Source organism: Scyliorhinus torazame, chromosome 13, assembly GCF_047496885.1.
Source record: "Scyliorhinus torazame isolate Kashiwa2021f chromosome 13, sScyTor2.1, whole genome shotgun sequence".
Lineage (NCBI taxonomy): Eukaryota > Metazoa > Chordata > Chondrichthyes > Carcharhiniformes > Scyliorhinidae > Scyliorhinus > Scyliorhinus torazame.
In genome coordinates, this window is record NC_092719.1 from 60,881,739 (window position 1) to 60,902,276 (window position 20,538).

A 20,538-nucleotide genomic window follows, 5' to 3' on the forward strand; every position below is an offset into this window, starting at 1 on the left:
CACGGCTCTATCCACTTGAGTGGCAATCTTCAGAGATCTGTGGACATGAACCCCAAGATCTCTCTGTTCCTCCACATTCCTCAGAACCCTGCCGTTGACCCTGTAATCTGCATTCAAATTTGTCATACCAAAATGAATCACCTCGCACTTATCAGGGTTAAACTCCATCTGCCATTTTTCAGCCCAGCTCTGCATCCTATCAATGATCTTCCATGATAACTACTAAGAGCTGTTATAACTTCTTCCTGAATGCTAGAGCATTTAAAAAATGTAAGTGGCCTTTATTGAGTTACTGAATGATATAGAAGAAGCTGATGCATATCCTTAAAGTAAATTATCATGTTGCAGAACAACACCAAAATTAAACCTAGTCCTTAATTTTCATCTGGATGTTTCAGTAGAACATTTGTAGAATGGAAGGAATATTTATGAGGTTAATTTGATTTACTTTTGCAGGAAATACCACACACACTTGTTACAGTTTGATGGTGAGGGTGGTTGGCGATTTGAACAATTGGACACTGCTACACGACTTTCACTGGCTGAAGAAAAGCAGAGACTCGAGTCTCAACTGGCCGGAGTCCCTCAAATGCAACAGCGACTGAATGAACTGTGCAGGGTTTTGGGAGAAGATTCTGTGCTACGAACCACTGGAATTGAAGAATAATGACACTGATGATGAATGTGAATAACATGACACGAAGAGCTACGCAAAAATTGCATGAGGCAAACAAAATGAATACAAACAATTTCCTATTTATTAAGAATCATTAACTAGCTTCTTCTGGAACGATAAAATTTAGTTTTTAAATAAGTAATCTTACCATTCCTTTTGAATACTGTGATGTGTTAACTTTCTTTCCCAGGTTTATATTATTGAAATTTGAGCATTTAGCAGTTATTTTGGAAGTATTTTCTTAAAAATATTATGAATGTTAAAGGGAAACTAGAATTTACATTTACAAGGAATTAGTTCCCATTCTCTAAATGTAATTCAAGGCTCTGCCCAAATTGAAAGAGCCTTATTTTGTTTTAACAAAAGTGTGGCAACAGGTTTCATCTAGTACAGCAAGTGACCAGCCTAGATTTTGACAAGGATGATGCCATACCATCATCTTCTTCAGCACTCTGCCCAGGAAGGGCAACAACCACAAACAGTATTTTATTTTAATCTGAGAACCCATTGTTTGAGGAGAAGAGAAGGGATCAGGAGGGGTTCTTAAATATACTTATAGTTTTAAAAAATAGAATTGTAATGGATCTCAACCGCAGAATTCAGGTCCAGAATTCTAACCACGCTTTAGCATGAAATGTTAATTCCCTATTTGTTACTACTATAGAACACTACTGAACACGACTGGATTTCTTGCAGCTCCCAATTACCAATTTCTGCTTACTGATTCTGTGGCTTTATCAAAATAATGATGGTCTACCTTAAATATTAATAAACACTATATTAGTTTATATAAAATGTAGACTTTTTGCTACAACAAAGGAAGTATTATTTGTATTTAGTATATCTGCATTTTACCACTGAAGACTAATAATTAGTTTAAAACAAAACTATGTTTGAGTTTGTTTGGTCTTTTCAAAAGCGTTCAAGGATAGACTAGAACCTATCCAGATCAGAGTCCAAACTCTTCTGGACAGAAACAATTTTCTGTGTTTGGTACTCTTCAGATTGTGATATCACATTTTTATATTGTTTAAAGTTTGAAATTCTTTGCTGACTGGAGCATCTGAATTGCTATTTATTTCACCCCATTTCCTTCCCCATCAGGATGGTGTGAACCATGAATTTGTTGGCCAACTGGAGGTATGCTTCTATGGGGCAGGGCTGGTCATGTTTCCATTGTACCTCCTGATGCAGAAAATGCTGCTGGTGCAAACTGGTTCATTTAGAATATATGGAACATGTGTACTGAGGAAAGTTATAGCTCAAATGACAATCAAAGCCAGTATTTAAATTGTAAGATATAAATGGCAGCCAGAAATGTACTGCCCAAAGCTCATGAGTGTCCTTTCTATTTGTTTTTAAATTTTACAAAAGATGTTAAGTTTGGAGTTGTATTTTTTTATTAATTGTATTAAATTGTCATTGGTCCATTATAATTTCTTAGTGTTTTGTGTAACTAAGATTGACTTCTAAATAAACTGGTAATTTATATATCCATGATAAAGTTTGCTTCAATGTAAAACACAAGGAATGGACTGTTTGTATACTTGGGACAGAAATTGTCAGTAATGTTCTGTCTTTGACTGCATGTTTGTATGCTGTAAAATATTGGTTTTCAAAAAGTATTGTGATGGTCTAACTAATCATACGACGGTACCTCAACACCAACTTCGTATTTTAAAATATCTTTTGCATGATGCATGTAATCTTACAGTAATTAACTCTGATCATGCATTTCTGTGAAAACATTACGGTGTGATTAGCTCCAACAACAAAATATTCATATGGCTGGACCAGGATGTGACAGAAAGAAAATGCATGTACATCGGAAACAAGCAAGGCCGTTTCTTCCTGTAGTGTTTTGAAAGAGCTTTATAATTACAAATTCATTGCATTTTATATTGTAAATAAATTCGAGAAACTATGGGTAGAAATTCATGTCCAGCGGTGATGCAAAATGGCCAGTTAAATGCAGCATTGATATTCATTTCCATTGAAATCAATGAAACTGAATATTGATTTCTGTTTGAAATGGGTGGCTGAACCAATACTGCCTGTTTTGTGCCAACGGCTGAGTCAAATTTCTACCTCTACATGTTTTGCATGTCTATAATTTTTGAGGTGGTAATTCGGATATGTGAGATCAAATACCAAATTGCAAGTTTGGAAATTGTAGGCCAAAACTTAATATTCTTGTCAGTAGATAAATATCACAGAGAAGCTATATATTTGATCAAGGCTCACTTACCGTTGACAGATATAGTCAAACTATGACGAACGTAGATGAGGTGATGCACATTTGTAGTTTAAAAAATAATCCAAGTTATCTGAAACATCTCAAATACAGTATTCTGATACTGCCAGCTAATATTGCCCAGTTTCCTTTGAAGTGTTAGGATTGGTAAGAGAATTGGATAAATGTGCACAAATGTAAAACATAAGTATAGCAGAGAATATTTTTAATATGTCACACAGGTTTACCAACAGAGGCAATATATGTAAATGATGCCAAATTGCAGTATACTTGAAATACCACAATATTCAACTTCCATTTTGTACTGTTTGGAATTAATACTTTAATCTGACGTAGATATCTTCAAGAGGAATATCTTGACCAGTCCAAACAGTCAGAGAGCAAATCACACAATCTAAAAAGAGTCAAAAATTTACCTCAAATGAATATGAATTCTGTTTTGACATTTAAATTGCTGTTTTATTTAATCTGTACGTAAATGCACCATGTGTATTGTATTTCAGAGAACACAATAGATTTACTGTTCTATTACAATAATTAAAATTTCTGATTTACCATTAACATTTTTCCATAATTTTTACTATAAAGTATTGTGACCTTTGAAGTAAATATAAACAAAAAGGACATAACATTTGTAAGATGCATGTTTGGAAATGTCATAGCTTTAGCATGCCCCAAACGCTTTATAGTTGGGGATGTACCTATGAAGTAGTTACTGTTGTAATGTAAATGTATAGAAACTCTGGTATATGAGCACAACGTGGTCCCACAATCAGCAGTGAGATAATGTACTAATAATTCACGTTTTACTTAAGTTGGTTGAGGGACAAATATTAGTCAGGGCACGGGGAACTCCCAACCCCATTAGTTGAATAGTGGCAAAGGAAACTTTGTGGCTCTGTCTTCCTTATGTGATGGACACAATTTAACACCTTCAGCTTGTATTATATAATCAAGTCTGTGAAGTGAGGGTTGAACACCACATTCTAAGATGAAAGTGCTGACACTCACTTTAAATATTTTAAAACTGATGTATTTCAACTGGTTGAATATTTGTCAGTTTTTAGAAAATGGAGAATCAAAATTCTCTTAATCAGATATCACTGCAATTAAGAGGCTGTCATACACAACACCCTTTGATTTCTGTGCCCCAAGTTTTATGGTATCTTGCACACCCTCTATTTTCTTTGCTCCACCAATGATAGCTGTGCTTTCTGCTGCCTTTGTCTCAAACTGAAGTTACAGCTAATGGAGTGTCCATTTGGTTCCTTTTTCTATTATCGCACAAATGATACATAGTGTGTCCCAAAACCCTGGGGTGCAGCTACATCAAAATCGATTCCAATAAAATGGTGTGCCATCTTCAACAACCAGGAATAAAGCTGTTGGACCAGAAAGTGTACAAGAAAATGCACAATTGGCTGGAAAGTCAAATTAGACTGGGTATCTGTTTTTGGCCAGCAGGGCTGAATGGTCTTCGCAAAGTAAATTTCAGTGATTCTAAGTTTAGCATACTGACTGATTTCTTTGCTGGCATTGCGGCTTGTTGAACAGGGATGGAAGCGGAGGACAGCCCAGCCTTGCCCAGGTGCCAGAGTTGAACAGGAATGGAAGGTGAGGCTACCCTACCTTGCCCAGGTGCCAGAATTGGTACAGGGATGGAAGGTGAGGCCAGCACTGCCTTGCCCAGGTGCCAATGTTGAACAGGGATGGAAGGTGAGTGTGGCCCTGCCTTGCCCAGGTGCCAAAGTTGAATAGGGATGGAAGTTAAGGACAGGGCTGCCTTTCCCAGGTGCCAGCGGTGAACAGGGATGGAAGATGAGTACAGCCCTGCCTTGCCCAGGTGCCAGCATTGAACAGGAATGGAAGATGAGTACAGCCCTGCCTTGCCCAGGTGCCAGCATTGAACAGGAATGGAAGATGAGCACAGCCCTGCCTTGCCCAGGTGCCAGCATTGAACAGGAATGGAAGATGAGCACAGCCCTGCCTTTACAGGTGCCAGAGTTGAACTGGGATGGGCGAGGACAGCCCTGCCTTGCACAGGTGCCAGAATTGAACAGGGGTGGAAGGTGGGGACAGCCCTGCTTTGCCTAGGTGCCAGAGTTGAACAGGGATGGAGGGTGAGGCCAGTGCTATCTTGCCCAGGTGCCAGGGCTGGAAGGCGAGGGTGAGGACAATGCTATCTTGCCCAGGTGCCATAGCTGAACAGGGCTGGAAGGTGAGAGAGGACAATGCTATCTTGCCCAGGTGTCATAGCTGAACAGGGCTGGAAGGTGAGAGAGGACAATGCTATCTTGCCCAGGTGTCATAGCTGAACAGGGCTGGAAGGTGAGAGAGAGGACAATGCTATCTTGTCCAGGGGTCGGGGCTGGAAGGTGAGGAAGTCCTGGCCGCACCTGCTATGTAACCCCTCCTAAACGTCACAAAACGATCTGCGCCCTGATTGGCTAAGCTGACGGTCAATCAGTGTTGGGACGGCCCTCTTTGCCCCGCCCCTCGGGGGGGCGGGTGCCGATCGTTGATTCCCCCCCCCCCCCCCCCTCCCTCCCTCTTTGCCACCCGTCCGCTTTGTTGATATTTATAACCGGCTTCGGTGTCGCCTGAGTTTCAAACTAAGACCCAGTTCTCGCTCTGAAGCCGCGGCCTGGCAGCGGGGCGGCTGTGGCTGATGCCCCGCTGTCGAGGGCGGACAATAGTCAGTGAGAGAGGGCGGGCCAGCTAACCCCGCCCGGGGCCCACAGGCCCGCCCCCCAAACCACCACCTGCCGCCCCGCTTCAGCGGTGCATTGCGACACCAGCAGAGGTCGAGGCGGCGGAACCCCCCCCCACCCCACCCAAGCGAAGCAGCGAAAGGAGAGCGAGGGCTCTTCCCATTGAGGGGGGCGGAGTGAGTGCAGCCTCCGACCGCCCCGCCGCATTTAGCTTCAGCCTCCCATGGCTCCTGCTGGGCTGCTCTGCACCTACAGGTAGCCGGGGAGGGGGGCTCAGTGCACCGACAGGAGCCGCTCCCAGCGGCTCAGAGCTCTACCCGCACCCCCCCCCCCCCCCCCCATTCCAATAAGAGGCTTTAATCCTCTGGACTCGCCTCGGATCCGATACGGCGCAATGGCGGCGCTTGGTCAGGATGACTGCTCTGTCCGAGTTGCTGTAAGGTGAGGGGCGGCGGCCACTTTATTCTTCGTGGATCGGTCCACAATTTTCAAAAACTAAATTTTCCTCCGCAAAGATTCGATTATCTTTCAGATATGCAAAGCCTGCTAGCAGTTACTGGATGTTCATTTTTAATATTTGATCCTGGCAGTCTTGCATTAAAGGTTTTCGCTGCCGTTTTGGCTGCAGAATCAAAATTCCCATTTCGCTTCTGCAGTGTACATTCAGAAGTTCCTAAGCGCTACACTGTTGTATGTTGCTCAGATTTAAAATTGAAGTTGCTGTGTCAGGATCGCATAGCACAGATTTTGTTTACTATCTTGACAGGGCTATTGCACCGTCCCCCCTCATATCCCATGCACAGTTTATATGCAGAGGAAATAGATTTCGGTCTACATGGTGTCCTTCCGTATCATCTAAAAACATGCCAGCCTCTGCTTGTGCCCTGATGACATTCAGCTCTACCTCGCCAGACAGCCCTTCCCAAACGCTCTACTGTTTTTTTGATGTGTCACTTTTGTTCGATCCAAACCCAGTACTGGATGAATAGAATATTCACTGGGTATTGGGAGACGGAAGCCATTTTCTTCAGTAACCAACTCTATACCCTAACCACCGACTCCTAACTCTTCCTCAAGCATCATCAGAATCAGACCATTTTCAGCCTTGGTGTTCTATTTGACGCAGAGATGGGGCAGCACGGTAGCATTGTGGATAGCGCAATTGCTTCACAGCTCCAGGGTCCCAGGTTCGATTCCGGCTTGGGTCACTGTCTGTGCGGAGTCTGCACATCCTCCCTGTGTGTGCGTGGGTTTCCTCCGGGTGCTCCGGTTTCCTCCCATAGTCCAAAGATGTGCAGGTTAGGTGGATTGGCCATGATAAATTGCCCTTAGTGTCCAAAATTGCCCTTTGTGTTGGGGATAGGGTGGAGGTGTTGACCTTGGGTAGGGTGCTCTTTCCAAGAGCCGGTGCGGACTCGATGGGCCAAATGGCCTCCTTCTGCACTGTAAATTCTATGATAATGAACTTTAGATCTTATTCACTCGATCATCGAAACTGCCTATTCCATCTCCATAACATCGCCTGTCGCTGTCCATCTCGGCTTATTTGTTGAAACCATCATCCATTCCTTTGTTATGTCCAGACTTAATTATCCAAATGCTCCGCTCCCATCAGCTTCCCATTTTTGATGCCCCACAGCTTGAGCTCAACCAAAGCTGTGCTGCCATTATCAGAACTCGCACAGTCATATTCACCTGTAACCCTAATTTTACTGATCCAAGTTGGCTTCCTGGAACAGCGACGTCTATTTTTTAAAGAAATTTTCATTCTTATTTTTCAATCGCTTCGTGGCCTCGACTTTCCCTATCTCTGTGACCTTCTCCAGCCATGCAGCAGCACCCTTAGATCACTGTACTCTTACTCTGGCCTTTAGAATGCTCTTGTTCTACCATTGGAAGCCAAGCCTTATGGTCTACCTCGACCCTAAACTCAGGAATGTCTTCTGCCCTTTTAAAATGTTAATTAAAACACTGACTTATTAGTCAAGCTTTTGGTCGCCTCTCTGAATATCTCATGTGGCTCGGTGTGAGATTTAACACCCCTCTTTAGCGTCTTGGAATGTTATGCTGCATTAAAGCTGCTGTATAGATGTTTCTTCTTCTGAGCTGGCTCATCACAATATGACTACAGTTACAACTAAGCAGACCTTGTGTCTCATTTGGACTAGTGTGCCTTGTTCGGTATCTAATATCTGGTCATTGAACACAAAGCACCAAGATTTTGCTTATTGATTATATCATGCTCTGACATGTGAACTCCATGATTAATTTATTTGGCACGTACAATGCAAATAAATTTTTCAAACATCTCTTCAGATGCAGCAATTGGGCATCATTTGCAAAGACTGACCCTCAAAATGTGGTCCTTTACTTGCTGTGCAGCTGATCTCTGCCAGTGTTCTTGTGCCCTTAAAAGTTTTTATTTCACCAGTGAGCTAAGTGTAAAAGTACCAAATGCAATCTTAAATCCTGTTGCACTTTATAATTTGGCTGTCAAATGACAGCCCCCAGTTTCTCAATCTGAGTCTTCAGTTGTAGTAATAATCTTTATTATTGTCACAAGTAGGCTTACATTAACACTGCAATGAAGTTACTGTGAAGGGGGCATGGTAGCACAGTGGTTAGCACAGTTGCTTAATAGCTCCAGGGTCCCAGATTTGATTTCCGGCTTGGATCACGGTCTGTGCAGAGTCTGCACGTTCTCCCCAAGTCTGTGTGGGTTTCCTCCGGGTGCTCCGGTTCCCTCCCACAGTCCAAAGATGTGCAGGTTAGGTGGATTGGCAATGATAAATTGCCCTTAAGTGTCCCTTACTGTCCAAAAAGGTTAGGTGGGGTTATGGGGGTAGGGTGGAGGTGTGGACTTAGATAGGATGCTCTTTCCAAGGGCTGGTGCAGACTCGATGGGCCGAATGGCCTCCTTCTGCACTGTAAATTCTATGAAAATCCCCTCGTCACCAAGCTCCAGTACATTGAGGGAGAATTGAGAATGTTCAATTCACCTAACAAGCATGTCTGTCTGGACTTGTGGGAGGAAACCGGAGCACCTGGAGGAAACCGGAAGAATGTGCAGACTCCACACAGACAATGACCCCAAGTGGGAATCGAACCTAAGACCCTGGCGCTGGGAAGTAACAGTGCTAACCACTGTGCTAATCACTGCCATGAATAGCTTTCAATTAAACTGTTACTTTGGAATTATTACCCATGGTTTTAATTATATTTGAATTGAATGGAATCACGTGACCAACTTAATTAGTTCCAAATATGAATGTTTTGCTAGAATATTTCCTATCTGAGCACTACCAATACATGTACAGCACAGCTATGTTCTAGCATGTGTATGTTTACTAAAATGCCATGTGTGTTCTCTGCTGACTGCAGAAATAGTTAATACAACATGTACAAAAATCAGTCATGCTTAGCCTACACTCCTTATTTTTGTTTTGACATTGTGTGCAGTTTGCTTCTAAATGTAATGTTGGATCATTTAGGAGTCTATAATCGTTTTAGGATAGTTTTGTGTTGTCTTGCACAGCAGGACTAGCATTTGTGCATAGAAAAATTAGACTTTGTTTTTAGTTACTGAAAATGCAACAGTTCTAGCTATGTGAATAAAGCACCTGGACATTGATGAACCTGTTTGAGATCATGGTAACAAAAAGGGTGTTGTCAAGAGTCTAAGTGATGTGACTATATGCATGCTTTGAATAGGAAAGGTCATTTAGCCCCTAAAGCCCATTCCTTCCACAGACCCAAGAGCAAATTGCCCTGATGTAAAATATTCCACTTTTAATTTTGGATCTGTGTTGACAATGCATGCATTGCACCAAATGACTTCTGCAGTACAAATTTGCTGCTGCTTCTAATTTGATAGCTAGGAAGCATTGTTTTCAAGGATTGTCTGAATTTTCCCTAATAATGCAAGATTTGTACTTTGACCTTTAAAATACTGCAGGAGGCAGTTTAAGAAATAGTCACTTTATAATTGGGTGGTAGGAATATTTAGCTAACATTGACTTTGTTGTGGTTTTCCCTGTGGGAGCGTATCCTACTTTCTGTGGTTTGCATTTATCAGTGGCTGGTGTATTATTTGAGTTAGAAGTCAGTGCTAACAAGGTCTGTGGTCTGTTCAAGGAAACAATTTTGCAGTTTCCCAATGTGTGTTATTTGTGCTCTGTTCCCTTGCACAATGTAATCATCTGTTTCTGCACTGATATAGTTGTGTCTTGCAGTACAGTCAGTAATGGGGTAAATAGAATGTATTGTACTCATAACATTTTATCCCAGCAAACTGATTATGTACAATATCTTTTGTAAATATCAAGTATAGTTAATTCATTGTCTATATTAATTTCTGATATCAAATCAATTTGCTTTCAGGCTGTCAAGTCTAGTATTTTTTCTATGCTCGGCAGCAAAGCTCCACTCCCCCTGTGTCTGGAAACTTTCATTGACTCCTATTGGATACAAGGTCTTTCTATGGCATCATGTGTGTTCATAATATAGTTATTGTTTAGATCAAGACATTCATGTTTATTTTCTGTACTTGACAAACAAAAAGTACTAGAGTAAATAGAAAATGTTGGAAATGCTCAGCAGGCCTGGCAGCATCTGTGGCGACAGAAACAATTCATTTTTCAGGCTTGCGATGTTTTCATCAGAATTGGGAAATATTAGCGATGTGATACAGTAGGTTTTGAGTAAGTGAAAGTGTGTGTGGGATGGGGGTGGGCTGGGGAGGAAGCAAAACAAAAGGGAAGGTCTGTGATAGGTTCGAAGGCAGGAGAGATTGAATGAGAAATGGAATCAAGGTGCAATTCCAAAAGAAGCGCTACGGGACAAGCAAAGAAACTACAGATCTATGACAACGAGGTTTAATCAGAAAGATAGTAAAGATAATATGAGTAAAACTAGAGGGGAAATATAAACCAATAAAAATACTCAAGACGCAATGGGGGGCAGAGGTTATCATCTACAATTGCTGAACATCAGTGATGAGTGCACATGGTTGTAAAACCCAATTGAAACACAAGGTGCTGTGTTGCAATTTTGGGTTGAGCTTCGTTGGAACAAGTCAGGTGGGAGCAAGGTGGAAAATTAAAATAACAGGCGACTGGAAGCTCTGGGTCACACCTGTGCACTGAACGAGGTGTTCTGCAAAGTGGTCAACAAGTCTGTATTTGATTTCCCAAAAAAGAGGAGACCACACATCTTGAGCAGCAGGTACAGTGAGTTGAATTGGAAGTAGCACAAGAAAATCACTGTTTAACGTGGAAAGTGCGTTTGGGGCTTTGAACAGAGTTAGTAACATCTTTGTTCAACTCAGCAACATTAACTAGTCTTTGCATTTCAGGATAATTAAAAATCTATTGGCATTCCGTTACAAAAAACCATGGTTTCTAATTGATAATTTAAGAGAACATACAGTAGATATTTGCTTTACGCTGAGCTCTTCCTAAATAATGAATTAGAGTCTGTTCATAGGAATGGGCCAATTAGCACCTCAAATCTATCTGCCATTTCGTGAGATTGTGGCTGATCTGGGACTTGACTTCACAAATGTGCCTTGGCTGCATATCCGTTAATATCACTGGTTAATAGAAATCTATTAATCTTATTCAAAAATGCGTAGCATCAGCTGGTGTTTGTGAAAGGTCTGGCTCACATTTTTGGGCTATGACATCTTAGTCTGAGACTCCCCAAATAGGGAAAATAGGGTTAATGGAGAAAAACTATTTGTTCCCCTTATAATGTTGAAAACTGTGGTCAGAGCGCCCCATAATCTTCTAAATAAATCCTATTCTTTGTCATCTCTCCTTTTTGTAATTTTATGTTTATATCTATACTGCTGCCTTTGTTTGTGTCATTGGCAGAGTTTTATTTATTAAATATTTTATTGAAAATTTTTGGTCAACCAACACAGTACATTGTGCATCCTTTACACAATATTATAACAACACAAATAACAATGACCTATTTTATAAACAAAAAATGAATAAATAATAAGTAACAAAAATGAAAACTAGCCCTAATTGGCAACTGCTTTGTCACAAGTAACACTCTCCAAAAATATAATTTAACAGTCCAATATATAATTATCTGTAGCAACGACCTATACATACTATACAGTATATATTAACAACCCTGAGAGTCCTTCTGGTTCCTCCCCCCCCCCGATGCTGGGCTGCTGCTGCTGCCTTTTTTCCATTCCATCTATCTTTCTGCGAGGTATTCGACGAACGGTTGCCACCGCCTGGTGAACCCTTGAGCCGACCCCCTTAGGACGAACTTAATCCGCTCTAGCTTTATAAACCCCGCCATGCCATTTATCCAGGTCTCCACCCCCGGGGGCTTGGCTTCTTTCCACATTAGCAATATCCTGCGCCGGGCTACTAGGGACGCAAAGGCCAAAACATCGGCCTCTCTCGCCTCCTGCACTCCCGGCTCTTGTGCAACCCCAAATATAGCCAACCCCCAGCTTGGTTCGACCCGGACTCCTATTACTTTTGAAAGCACCTTTGTCACCCCCATCCAAAACCCCTGTAGTGCCGAGCATGACCAAAACATATGGGTATGATTCGCTGGGCTTCTCGAGCACCTCGCACACCTATCCTCCACCCCAAAAAATTTACTGAGCCGTGCTCCAGTCATATGTGCCCTGTGTAATACCTTAAACTGAATCAGGCTTAGCCTGGCACACGAGGACGACGAGTTTACCCTGCTTAGGGCATCTGCCCACAGCCCCTCCTCGATCTCCTCCCCCAGCTCTTCTTCCCATTTCCCTTTTCGTTCATCTACCATAGTCTCCCCTTCGTCCCTCATTTCCCTATATATATCTGACACCTTACCATCCCCCACCCATGTCTTTGAGATCACTCTGTCCTGCACCTCTTGTGTCGGGAGCTGCGGGAATTCCCTCACCTGTTGCCTCGCAAAAGCCCTCAGTTGCATATACCTGAATGCATTCCCTTGGGGCAACCCATATTTCTCGGTCAGCGCTCCCAGACTCGCGAACTTCCCATCCACAAACAGATCTTTCAGTTGCGTTATTCCTGCTCTTTGCCACATTCCATATCCCCCATCCATTCCCCCCGGGGCAAACCTATGATTGTTTCTTATCGGGGACCCCCCCAAGGCTCCAGTCTTTCCCCTATGCCGTCTCCACTGTCCCCAAATCTTCAGTGTAGCCACCACCACCGGGCTTGTGGTGTAGTTCCTCGGTGAGAACGGCAATGGGGCTGTCACCATAGCCTGTAGGCTAGTCCCCCTACAGGACGCCCTCTCTAATCTCTTCCACGCCGCTCCCTCCTCCTCTCCCATCCACTTAGTCACCATTGAAATATTAGCGGCCCAATAATACTCACTTAGGCTCGGTAGTGCCAGCCCCCCCTATCCCTGCTAGGCTGTAAGAATCCCTTCCTCACTCTCGGGGTCTTCCCGGCCCACACAAAACCCATGATGCTCTTTTCAATCCTTTTAAAAAAAGCCTTCGTGATCACCACCGGGAGGCACTGAAACACAAAGAGGAATCTCGGGAGGACCACCATCTTAACCGCCTGCACCCTCCCTGCCAGTGACAGGGATACCATATCCCATCTCTTGAAATCCTCCTCCATCTGTTCCACCAACCGCGTTAAATTTAACCTATGCAATGTTCCCCAATTCTTAGCTATCTGGATCCCCAGGTAACGAAAGTCCCTTGTTACCTTCCTCAACGGTAGGTCCTCTATTTCTCTACTCTGCTCCCCTGGATGCACCACAAACAACTCACTTTTCCCCATGTTCAATTTATACCCTGAAAAATCCCCAAACTCCCCAAGTATCCGCATTATTTCTGGCATCCCCTCCGCCGGGTCCGGCACGTATAGTAGCAAATCGTCCGCATACAAAGATACCCGGTGTTCTTCTCCTCCCCTAAGTACTCCCCTCCACTTCTTGGAACCCCTCAACGCTATCGCCAGGGGCTCAATCGCCAGTGCAAACAATAATGGGGACAGAGGGCATCCCTGCCTTGTCCCTCTATGGAGCCGAAAATATGCAGATCCCCGTCCATTCGTGACCACGCTCGCCACTGGGGCCCTATACAACAGCTGCACCCATCTAACATACCCCTCTCCAAAACCAAATCTCCTCAACACCTCCCACAAATAATCCCACTCCACTCTATCAAATGCTTTCTCGGCATCCATCGCCACTACTATCTCCGTTTCTCCCTCTGGTGGGGCCATCATCATTTCCCCTAACAACCTCCGTATATTCGTGTTCAGCTGTCTCCCCTTCACAAACCCAGTTTGGTCCTCGTGGACCACCCCCGGGACACATTCCTCTATTCTCATTACCATTACCTTGGCCAGGACCTTGGCATCTACATTTAGGAGGGAAATAGGTCTATAGGACCCGCATTGTAGCGGGTCCTTTTCCTTCTTTAAGAGAAGCGATATCGTTGCTTCAGACATAGTCGGGGGCAGTTGTCCCCTTTCCTTTGCCTCATTAAAGGTCCTCGTCAGTACCGGGGCGAGCAAGTCCACATATTTTCTATAGAATTCGACTGGGAATCCATCCGGTCCCGGGGCCTTTCCCGCCTGCATGCTCCTAATTCCTTTCACCACTTTTCTACCTCGATCTGTGCTCCCAGTCCCACCCTTTCCTGCTCTTCCACCTTGGGAAATTCCAGCCGATCCAAGAAGCCCATCATTCTCTCCCTCCCATCCAGGGGTTGAGCTTCATATAATTTTTTTATAAAATGTCTTGAACACTCCATTCACTCTCTCCGCTCCCCGCTCCATCTCTCCTTCCTCATCCCTCACTCCCCCTATTTCCCTCGCTGCTCCCCTTTTCCTCAATTGGTGTGCCAGCAACCGGCTCGCCTTCTCCCCATATTCGTACTGTACACCCTGTGCCTTCCTCCATTGTGCCTCTGCAGTGCCTGTAGTCAGCAAGTCAAATTCTACATGTAACCTTTGCCTTTCCCTGTACAGTCCCTCCTCCGGTGCTTCCGCATATTGTCTGTCCACCCTCAAAAGTTCTTGCAGCAATCGCTCCCGTTCCTTACTCTCCTGCTTCCCTTTATGTGCCCTTATTGATATCAGCTCCCCTCTAACCACCGCCTTCAACGCCTCCCAGACCACTCCCACCTGGACCTCCCCATTATCATTGAGTTCCAAGTACTTTTCAATGCACCCCCTCACCCTTAGACACCCCCCTCATCTGCCATTAGTCCCATGTCCATTCTCCAGGGTGGGCGCCCTCCTGTTTACTCCCCTATCTCCAAGTCCACCCAGTGTGGAGCGTGATCCGAAATGGCTATAGCCGTATACTCCGTTCCCCTCACTTTCGGGATCAATGCCCTACCCAGCACAAAAAAGTCTATTCGCGAGTAGACTTTATGGACATAGGAGAAAAACGAGAACTCCTTACTCCTAGGTCTGCTAAATCTCCATGGGTCTACACCTCCCATCTCCCCCTGTAGTTTGCCACTCACCATCACGTATCTGCCCCCGTTATCCGCCACTATAGTCTTTGCCTCGAACATTACCCGCTTCCCCACTAATATAGCCACCCCCCTGTTTTTCGCATCTAGCCCCGAATGGAACACCTGCCCCACCCATCCTTTGCGTAGCCTAACCTGGTCTATCAGTTTCAGGTGCGTTTCCTGTAACATAACCACATCTGCCTTAAGTTTCTTAAGGTGTGCGAGTACCCGTGCCCTCTTTATCGGCCCGTTCAGCCCTCTCACGTTCCACGTGATCAGCCGAGTTGGGGGGCTTCCTACCCCCCCCCCTTGTCGATTAGCCATCACCTTTTTCCAGCTCCTCACCCGGTTCCCACGCAGCTGTATCTCCCCCAGGCGGTGCCCCCCCCGCCCATCCTCTCCCATACCAGCTCCCCCCTCTCCCCAGCAGCAGCAACCCAGTAATTCCCCCCTCCCACCCCCACCCCCCCCCCCGCTAGATCCCCCGCTAGCGTAATTACTCCCTCCATGTTGCTCCCAGAAGTCAGCAAACTCTGGCTGACCTCGGCTTCCCCCCGTGACCTCGGCTCGCACCGTGCGACGCCCCCTCCTTCCTGCTTCTCTATTCCCGCCATGATTATCATAGCGCGGGAACCAAGCCCGCGCTTCTCCCTTGGCCCCGCCCCCAATGGCCAACGCCCCATCTCCTCCACCTCCCCTCCTCCCCCCATCACCACCTGTGGGAGAGAGAAAAGTTACCACATCGCAGGATTAGTACATAAAACCCCTCTTTGCCCCCCACATTCGCCCCACCACTTTGTTCGAACGTTCTTTTTAATAACCCGCTCATTCCAGTTTTTCTTCCACAATAAAAGTCCACGCTTCATCCGCTGTCTCAAAGTAGTGGTGCCTCCCTCGATATGTGACCCACAGTCTTGCCGGTTGCAGCATTCCAAATTTTATCTTCTTTTTATGAAGCACCGCCTTGGCCCGATTAAAGCTCGCCCTCCTTCTCGCCACCTCCGAACTCCAGTCTTGATAAACGCGGATCACCGCGTTCTCCCATTTACTGCTCCGAGTTTTCTTCGCCCATCTAAGGACCATTTCTCTATCCTTAAAATGGAGGAATCTCACCACTATGGCTCTGGGAATTTCTCCTGCTCTCGGTCCTCGCGCCATCACTCGGTATGCTCCCTCCACCTCCAACGGACCCGCCGGGGCCTCCGCTCCCATTAACGAGTGCAACATCGTGCTCACATATGCCCCGACGTCCGCTCCCTCCACACCTTCAGGAAGACCAAGAATCCTCAGGTTGTTCCTCCTTGCGTTGTTTTCCAGTGCCTCCAACCTTTCCCCACACCGTGTCTGATGTGCCTCCTGCGTCTCCGTCTTCACCACCAGGCCCTGTATGTCGTCCTCATTCTCGGCTGCCTTTGCCTTCACGACCCGAAGCTCCCGCTCCTGGGTCTTTTGTTCCTCCTTTAGCCCTTCGATCGCCTGTAGTATCGGGGCCAACAGCTCTTTCTTCATTTCCTTTTTGATCTCTTCCACACAGCATTTCAAGAACTCTTGTTGTTCAGGGCCCCATGTTAAACTGCCACCTTCCGACGCCATCTTGGTTTTTGCTTGCCTTCCTTGCCGCTGTTCTAAAGGATCCACTGCAATCTGGCCACTTTCTCCTCCTTTTTCCATCCGTATCCAGGGGGGATTCCCTTCTGGTTTACCGCACAGTGTTTTTAGCCGTCAAAATTGCCGTTGGGGCTCCTATCAAGAGCCCAAAAGTCCGTTTCACAGGGAGCTGCCGAAACGTGCGACTCAGCTGGTCATCGCCGCACCCGGAAGTCCCGGCAGAGTTTTATTTAAAGAGTACTCATACTATTAATGAATTTGTGCAACCATTAAGTCCTGAGAGTTTATAGTCTACAGTGTAGCTAGCCCTGGCCCTTGGCCTATTGGGAAATATGGCCAAGTTGAAAGAGACACTGTAGCCTGGTGGGTATTCATAAAGACACCACCAAAGTAATGGTTAAAAAGGCTCACTATCAGCATAAACAGTGGGGTCTGCAGTGAAGAACAGGATGTGCAGTCAGGGTGTGAGCACAGGAGCTGATTGGACAATAGCTGTTCCTGTGTCTTGGACAGACCGTGATTAAATGCAGACCATACTTCGTGAGAAGAAATACGACCCCTGAGTGACTGGGGGGACAAGATCAGTGGCAGCAAGATCTGTACAAGAAGGAAAAACAAAGAGATTTCATCAGCGAAATCTCGAGGAACAACATTGCTAGAAGAAGGAACCTCGAGCCTCCAGCTTGAAGACAGAGTCTGATCCCTGCTTATTCCTGGCCAGTGCAATAGGGTAGTGACGTCCTCTAGAAGTTCGGTAAGTATTCAGGGTTTAACCTATGCTTGTGAACTTGTAGTGTAGCAAAGGAAGGTCGAATTATTTATGTGCTTTTGATGCAGTGTGTGACACAACCTCCCATAAGTTAATACGATATAGGAGCAGAATTAGGCCATTTGGCCCATTGAGTCTGCTCCGCCATTTGATCCTGGCTGATCGCATCCTGGCCTTCCCTCCACTGTCCTGCCCTTTGTCCATAATCCTTCAACCCATTACCAATTGGGTGGCACGATAGCACAGTGGCTAGCACTGTTGCTTCACAGTGCCTGGGACCCGGGTTTGTTTCTTGGCTTGGTTCGCTGTCTGTGCGGAGTCTGCACCTTTCCCTGTGCCTGTGTGGGTTTTCTTTGGGTGCTCCAGTTTCCTCCCACAAGTCCGGAAATACATGCTTGTTAGATGAATTGGACATTCTGAATTCTTCCTCCGTGTACCCTAACAGGTAGTGGGGTCCAGGGGATTTTCACAGTAACTTTATTGCAGCATTAATGTAAGCCTACTTGTGACATTAATAAAGCTTATTATCATTAGTTTTGGTCCTCTTAATTGAGGGACAATGAAGTGGCATTGGAGGCAATTCAGAGGAGGTTCACTGGATTGATTCCAGAATGAGGGGTTTGTCGTACGCAGAGAGATTGAACAGTTTAGGCCTATACTCTAGAGTGAAGGGAGACCAAATTGAGGTATGCGCGATGATAAAAGGGATGGATAAAGTAGAAGTGGAGCAGATGCTTCCTTTTGTGGGATATTCTAGAACGAGAGGTGATAGTCTTAGGATGAGAGGTAGCAAATTAAAACTGAGTGGGAGGAAACTGGAGCACCTGGAGAAAACCCACAAAGACACTGAGAGAACGTGCAGAATCCGCACAGTGACACAAGCCGGGAATCGAACCAGGGTCTTTGGCTGTGCACAATATTGAATTCACCTGAGGAAGGAGCAGTGCTCCGAAAGCTAGTGATTTGAAACAAACCTGTTGGACTTTAACCTGGTGTTGTAAGACTTCTTACTGTGCTCACCCCAGTCCAATGCCGGCATCTCCACATCATATTTTAATGAGGTTTTGGAGAATGATGTGGCTAATTGTTAAGAGAGAGTGGAGCCACCAAATAGGCTTAGGAGGTGAGTTGCTCGAACAATGGAGCAACTAATGTCTTTTGTAAAGCAAGACCGATCTTTTTGTGATTGTTGTATGAACTGGCAGACTGCTGCTGGGGACATAAGTTTGTTTCCCTGAAGATTCCTGATTTTTAAAAGACATATTATTTCCAATTTGTTTCTAATTTAGCTGCAAGACTGATTAGTGCACGCAAAAGGTAACGTTTGGATTTTTATACCTTCTCATCTGAAACTAAAAACCAAGTTGGTCATGCCAGTGGATTGAGGCGTACAAATTATAAACTGTGTTCAGTTTCTTCTAATTTCTCTGAGCTGGATTAATATTCTTTCTGTTTAAAGAAGTGCCAATTTAGATGAGTTCTGCTAACTCCATTTTCTGTTGATGTTAAGAAAATCCGATTGAACAAAAAATACTCACCGGAAAACTAATCATTTGTATATTTGCTAAATCCTAAATATTCACAGATTTTTGCCAAACACCTCAGCTGTTAAAATTATGGGTCCTATTTCAAGTGATATTTCTTTGGTTGACTTTATAAATTTCTCATGCGGATGGATTTCTGGTTTGCAATCAATTATCTAATCAAGGCATTGAGGAAAAGGGGACATATCTCTAGCAGTTTATAATAGCTATCTGATTCGAGATTAGATTGCTGGCTTGTAATCATTCTACTTTCATAATTTTGTTTAGAATTTTAAACATTACTTTTAAATGAAAAATAGTAATTGCGTATTTTTTTCAAGAGTTTAACATAGTTTATAAAAACTCTTAGGCTTTCACAGAACACAAACTGCAAAAACATACAACGGTAACCTGTTTCTCCAACCCCCCCCCCCCCCCCCCCCCCACTCTCCCGCTCCACCCTCCATGCATTTTCTATTAGACAAAAAAAATCGAATTTTGAAACCATGTGGAGTCAAAATATGCAGAAAGATTTCAGCTTTATGTAGGATATTTATTCTGTTTTCAATCACTTGTTGGCTGTTTTATTCTGCTTTCAGTCACTTGTTGGCTGTTAATTCGAGTGACAATGAATTGAATGCCATATTTTAATGAAATATGACTTGTCTATTGAATTCTAAAATGGAATAACGTTTTAATTCATATCTTGAATAAAGATATGAATTAAAACGGCTTAATTTTATAATTTGAGTTTGCATTCTACAAGTAGCACTGTTTGCACCTCCAATTGCTAAAACCTGGGGCGAAATAGGAAGAAAGTTAAGCCATTGCAAATGAAATGGAACACTTGTTGGTTGACTTGCATTGATAGATCAAGGTTGTTTCTGGTTTCTTGTGACTTGTTACTTGTATGCTTTGGTATAAATGCAGTATTTGAAGTTGAAATTTAACATATCTGTGAGAGTTCCCAGAATTTTTTATATATTTTCATAGTCCATATTGTCTTAAGTTTATACTTGTGTAGCAGTGTTTTGTGATATTATTGCAGGTTTGTGGGGCAACAACCTCCAATAAGTTTCAGTAAAATGTCATGGGTAGCATAATAGGTTGATTATTGTATATCTTTGTTCAACCTTTCACCCATTTGTTTCCTTTTTTCATTTTGTGGTGCCCTCTTTAAAGTACACACAGGCTGCAGATGCATTTGGCTCAAATCCATTTCAAGGAATTGATTATCAGATGTAAACTTGAGGCATATATGTACAATCTAGTGAACAATTGCAGCATTCAGAAGAAAGGATTATGTTTGACCACCAACGTATTTTGCAGATCTAAGTGGAAGAGCAGAGTGGATTGCCCCAGAGCCCAGTGCTGAGAGTGCCAATTCAAATTAAACTAAATTATTTGATTTCAGCAACTTGGTGGAAAGTAGTTAGATTTGCAGGTAGTACCAAATTAGGAGGGATAGTGGAATTGGATGAGCCAGCTCAAATTGTAAAATAATTTGAAAAATATGTGATTGGAC

The 20,538-nt window shown here is 44.1% G+C and overlaps 2 protein-coding genes across 4 annotated transcripts in view; both read left to right on the top strand.

Annotated features, from left to right (window-relative positions):
- LOC140388057 (ATP-binding cassette sub-family D member 2-like) overlaps positions 1–3,491 on the top strand; it is a 158,183-nt gene extending 154,692 nt beyond the window's left edge. Inside the window, exon 10 of the mRNA XM_072471654.1 lies at positions 457–3,491. Within this exon, the coding sequence (XP_072327755.1) occupies positions 457–667 (211 nt within the window). The 3' untranslated portion in view covers positions 668–3,491. The remainder of the gene's footprint in view (positions 1–456) is intronic.
- A 2,333-nt stretch (positions 3,492–5,824) lies between these two features.
- The window catches only part of kif21a (kinesin family member 21A), a 189,137-nt gene continuing 174,423 nt past the window's right edge, over positions 5,825–20,538 (top strand). For all 3 annotated transcript variants that reach the window (XM_072471655.1, XM_072471658.1, XM_072471656.1), the window contains exon 1: positions 5,825–6,082. In XM_072471655.1, coding sequence (XP_072327756.1) covers positions 6,036–6,082 — 47 coding nt within the window. In that variant the 5' untranslated portion in view covers positions 5,825–6,035. The remainder of the gene's footprint in view (positions 6,083–20,538) is intronic.